The following is a 4799-nucleotide window of genomic DNA, read 5'->3' on the forward strand; positions in this document are numbered from 1 at the left end:
CTGCTGCCCACTGCAAATGTCAGTGTGGACGTAACTGCATTCACGTAAATGGTCTTTGGTCTGCTCTTGGTGAGTCCACCAAGATCATTTGCCTGAATATACTTACTGTAACTTGACCCTACATTTGTACTCTTTTACCATTGTTTTATTTAAACTGCTTTTAAATTAGTCTGGTGGTGGGCAGTCTTATTTTATCAACAACCTTCTCTTTGATTGATAAGACTTAGCAACCCATATCAACATAGGGTGCTGAATGATAGTGTTTTAAAAGGAGCTTTAACTTCTCCAGATTTGTAACCCACAATTTTTATTATCAGATCACCACATTGGGTTTGATGTTGAGTCTTTTTTCTCATGTCAGAACCCTAAAGTTATCATAATATGAAAGTCACGTAGAATCTGTAGATCATTTAGAAAACTTTATTGAAAACATGATTAACAACATTAACCACCCCAGCCTTGATAAGTATGTTATGATCTCTCCCATTCGGGATATTCTGATGGATAGGATGTGTTTGTCTTTGGATCAGGCAACCAGGTTTTTCCCGCTGACTCTATAGGAAAAACAATTCGATAAAAGTCCTGGTTCACTTCTTCACCCGTTTGTCGTATTACTTTGTGAGCAGTTTTATGAGGTTGAAATACGTGGAGAAACATCCCCTGGTCATGGCAGTGTCCTATAAGCATAGAACAGAAACAAGACTTTAGAGGAGAGGTCAAGGTGTACACTGGCACATAATAACAATTATATTTATGACTGATGAGCCAGTGGTCATCTCACCTTCTCCACCTTGGTCTTCTCCTGGACCTTGGTCTTCTCCCCCTTTGCCTTGGTCTTCTTCTTGACCTTGTTGTTCTTAGTGGATCCAGTCTTGTTCCTCTTCCCAAAACAACATACCAGCCTCCTCCAGAAAGACATCTTCTTGGGCGTTGAGGAAGCCTTGTCAACCATTACCACAGGCTTCTCCTCAGGAACTGGTTGGCCGATGAGGTCAAAGTGAGGGTAGATGGAGTACGGCCATGAAATGCACACACTCTTAGAGATGGAGGACCGGCTCAGGGCCCTCTGAGGCTCACCCTTGTAGGCCCAGGCGGCTTTAGGGAGAGGTGGTGTCGGTGCGTCCAAATAGCTTGTCTCGGGTTCATCCAGAACTTGGCTGATTGAAGCACTCAGCTCCACAACCTCTTGGCGGAGCAGCTGCATCTGTGTTAGGAGGTCTTCGGGGGAGAGGGGCCGTGTCCATATCTGTGTTGAAGTGTCCACTGGGCTTTGATCCAGCAGGACAGGTTCAGTTAATGCAATCAGGTCGGCAACCCCTTGTTGGCACAGGAAAGATTCAGGTGTGGGAGGGCGCTGTGGTGAAGCCTCCATAGCGTTGCTGCTTTGGTCCACGACAGGCTGCATTAATGCAGTCAACTCGCCAAGCTCTTGGCGGAGCAGCTGCATCTGATTTAGGAGGTCTTCGGGGGAGAGGGGCCGTGTCCATATCTGTGTTGAATTGTCCACTGGGCTTTGATCCACGACAGGCTGCACCTTCACCAGGAGGGCCTCAGGAGGGGAGGGGGGCTGTAGTGAACTATCGCCTGCACATGGCCATCCACAACTTGAGCTTCCATCCATGACAAGCTGAATTTATGGATGCAGATCTTTGATCACCCAATAAAAGAAAGACACTTGTTCAATAATAATTGCTTGAAAAGAAACAAGTAGACTAGCTAATGACTTTTCAATATCACGAGAAGACACGGATAAGGAAACAATTAAGTAAAATACACTGGTAAGACGCAGGTAATGCTCGAAGTTGACAGCAACTGACGAAATGAATCCCTCCCGATTCTTCAAACGATTTGTGACAGCTGCGTCATAATGACTAGGAATCCACAATAGTCCTAGAATATGTTGCGTAATATTCGGATTCGTACTAACCCAAGGAACAAAACCACATACTTGAATTACCTCTCATTATATTCTGGCTGCCACGAATGTGGTTCCTCTTTATGTAATTTAGCTCAAGTCAGTGTGTTATAATTGCTTGCTGAGCGTAAAACCATGCTCGCGTATTTCAAGGATACAGATTTAAAGAATACGCCTGCTAGATCGCACTCTTGAAAACAATTACAAATTCACCAGTCTTAGTTTTTAATTCATCTTAATTTCCAGATTACCAACAAATCTGTGTCCATGATCGAGATGGCTCAAGTGTGCACTGCATTCACTACAGCTCTGGCGAGACCTCCCAATCACATCTCTGTGGCTGATCTTTGACAGGCCCAATCCCAACTGACACTCCTTTTGGCTCTGGTCAATAGTAGCCTTGTAAACGCCTGATCTCTCGAGTTTACACGAATGTTCGCTACACGGATATCTTCAGTGTTTCCCCTACCAGAGATATGAGGAGGGGGGCTTTTGCCTTGTTCTTATGCTGAGTGACTCAAACATTTTAACAAAATCAATGGAGGCCTGTCATGCCAAATATTATCGTCAGTTGTTTATCAACGCTGTGATGATCATTAAGGCGTAAATGACATTGTCATCGTCGCTATGCCAACAAGGCTGATTTCCGCGACAATTTCGCTGTTTTAACAAGCTTTAAGCTAATACAATGAAAACATTAATTCGAGCTACTTTTGGGTACCTTGTTAACATTAGATTTCATGTTCGGTCTTAAACATTGCTACCTTTCGGAAAAGGCAAAGAACGTGTAATCTGCTTGACAAGAGTTATTTACCTTACACATCACGAAGTCAGCTAATTTCTACTCCATTTATGTGCAAATTCGTTTGATAGCTTGTCTGGCTATCATGTTTTTATTTTAACCTACCCTTTTCCCTTATCTACACTGAAATAATATAATTTCAGTAGTCCCCCAATTATTATTTTTCTATCTCGCATCGCTCATTAGTACACCCTTGTGTACTATGCAACATCTATTGTAGGTCCTAGAATACAAGAATAACGTGGAGCAAATATCTACGATCAAAGGATAATTTACAACTAATAATATTACCTTGTGAAACAGCTGTGAAAACCAACCTGGCAATATTAAGATTTTAATACATAAACTTTGATCGCTTTAGGTACAATTGTGTGATTCATTTATTTTCTAAGATTTTTTGACCACTCACATGGCAATCATAGACTAAAAAACTGCATTCTGGTGTTTGGAAAATAGAGGTGGTTGCGAGGTTCTGCCTGTCACTTGTTCTCAACAGACAGCCAGTCTCAGAAGGGGGGCTTGGAGAGGGAGACTGCAAAGTCCAGGCACTGCTGCTCTCTTTGTTCAAATCAAATTTTATTGGTCACATACACATGGTTAGCAGATGTTAATGTGAGTGTAGCAAAATTCTTGCGCTTCTAGTTCCAACAGTGCAGTAATATCTAACAAGTAATTGAACAATTCCACAACTACCTAATACACACATCTAAAGGGATGGAATAAGAAAATGTACATATAAATACAGTTGAAGTCAGAAGTTTACATACACTTAGGTTGGAGTCATTAAAACTCGTTTTTCAACCACTCCACAAATGTCTTGTAAACAAACTATAGTTTTGGCAAGTCAGTTAGGACATCTACTTTGTGCATGACACAAGTAATTTTTCCAACAATTGTTTACATACAGATTATTTCACACTGTATCACAATTCCAGTGGGTCAGATGTTTACATACACTAAGTTGACTGCACCTTTACACAGCTTGGAAAATTCCAGAAAATTATGTAATGGCTTTAGAAGCTTCTGATAGGCTAATTGACATAATTTAGTCAATTGGAGGTGTACCTGTGGATGTATTTCAAGGCCTACCTTCAAACTCAGTGCCTCTTTGCTTGACATCATGGGAAAATCAAAAGAAATCAGCCAAGATCTCAGAAAATAAATTGTAGACCTCCACAAGTCTGGTTCATCCTTGGGAGCAATTTCCAAATGCCTGAAGGTACCACGTTCATCTGTACAAACAATAGTACGCAAGTATAAACACCATGGGACCACGCAGCCGTCCTACGCTCAGGAAGGAGACGTTTTTTTGTCTCCTCGAGATGAACGTACTTTGGTGAGAAAAGTGCAAATCAATCCCAGAACAACAGCAAAGGACCTTGTGAAGATGCTGGAGGAAACGGGTACAAAGTATCTATAGCCACAGTAAAGCGAGTCCTATATCGACATAAGCTGAAAGGCCGCTCAGCAAGGAAGAAGCCACTGCTCCAAAACCACCATAAAAAAGCAAGACTACGGTTTGCAACTGCACATGGGGACAAAGATCGTACTTTTTGGAGAAATGTCTTCTGGTCTGATGAAACAAAATAGAACTGTTTGGCCATAATGACCATCTTTATGTTTGGAGGAAACAGGGGGAGGCTTGTTAGCCGAGGAACATTGAAGCATATATTGAAACATCTCAAGACATCAGTCAGGAAGTTGAAGGTTGGTCGCAAATGGGTCATCCAAATGGACAATGACCCCAAGCATACTTCCAAAGTTGTGGCAAAATGGCTTAAGGACAACAAAGTCAGGGTATTGGAGTGGCCATCACAAAGCCCTGACATCAATCCTATACAAAATTTGTTGGCAGAACTGAAAAAGCGTGTGCAAGCAAGGAGGCCTACAAACCTGACTCAGTTACACCAGCTCTGTCAGGAGGAATGGGCCAAAATTCACCCAACTTATTGTGGGAAGCTTGTGGAAGGCTACCCAAAACGTTTAACCCAACAATTTAAAGGCAATGCTACCAAATACTAATTGAGTGTATGTTAACTTCTGACCCACTGTCAATGTGATGAAAAAAATCAAAACTGAAAT

At 41.9% G+C, this 4799-nt stretch overlaps 1 protein-coding gene across 1 annotated transcript; it reads right to left on the reverse strand.

The window, feature by feature from the left end:
- Positions 1 to 406: 406 nt before the first annotated feature.
- On the reverse strand, positions 407 to 3079 carry LOC120028614. Its single transcript, XM_038973829.1, has 3 exons — positions 2167 to 3079; positions 782 to 1647; positions 407 to 677 (listed from the first exon to the last, which is right to left on the reverse strand). The coding sequence occupies exons 2-3, from the start codon at positions 1619 to 1621 to the stop codon at positions 612 to 614; spliced, it is 906 nt and encodes a 301-aa protein (XP_038829757.1). The 5' UTR covers positions 1622 to 1647; positions 2167 to 3079; the 3' UTR covers positions 407 to 611.
- Between the last annotated feature and the right edge of the window lie 1720 nt (positions 3080 to 4799).

The sequence above is a fragment of the Salvelinus namaycush genome, chromosome 34 (assembly GCF_016432855.1).
Source record: "Salvelinus namaycush isolate Seneca chromosome 34, SaNama_1.0, whole genome shotgun sequence".
Taxonomy (NCBI): Eukaryota; Metazoa; Chordata; class Actinopteri; order Salmoniformes; family Salmonidae; genus Salvelinus; species Salvelinus namaycush.

What these genes read in the sequence shown, in the direction of transcription:
- LOC120028614 (XM_038973829.1), bottom strand. Translation starts at nt 1,621, where the DNA reads ATGGATGGAAGCTCAAGTTGTGGATGGCCATGTGCAGGCGATAGTTCA. An exon ending in AGAAGACCAAGGTGGAGAAG is followed by an intron (nt 678 to 781) that starts GTGAGATGACCA and finishes CTATGCTTATAG; the next exon opens with GACACTGCCATGACCAGGGG.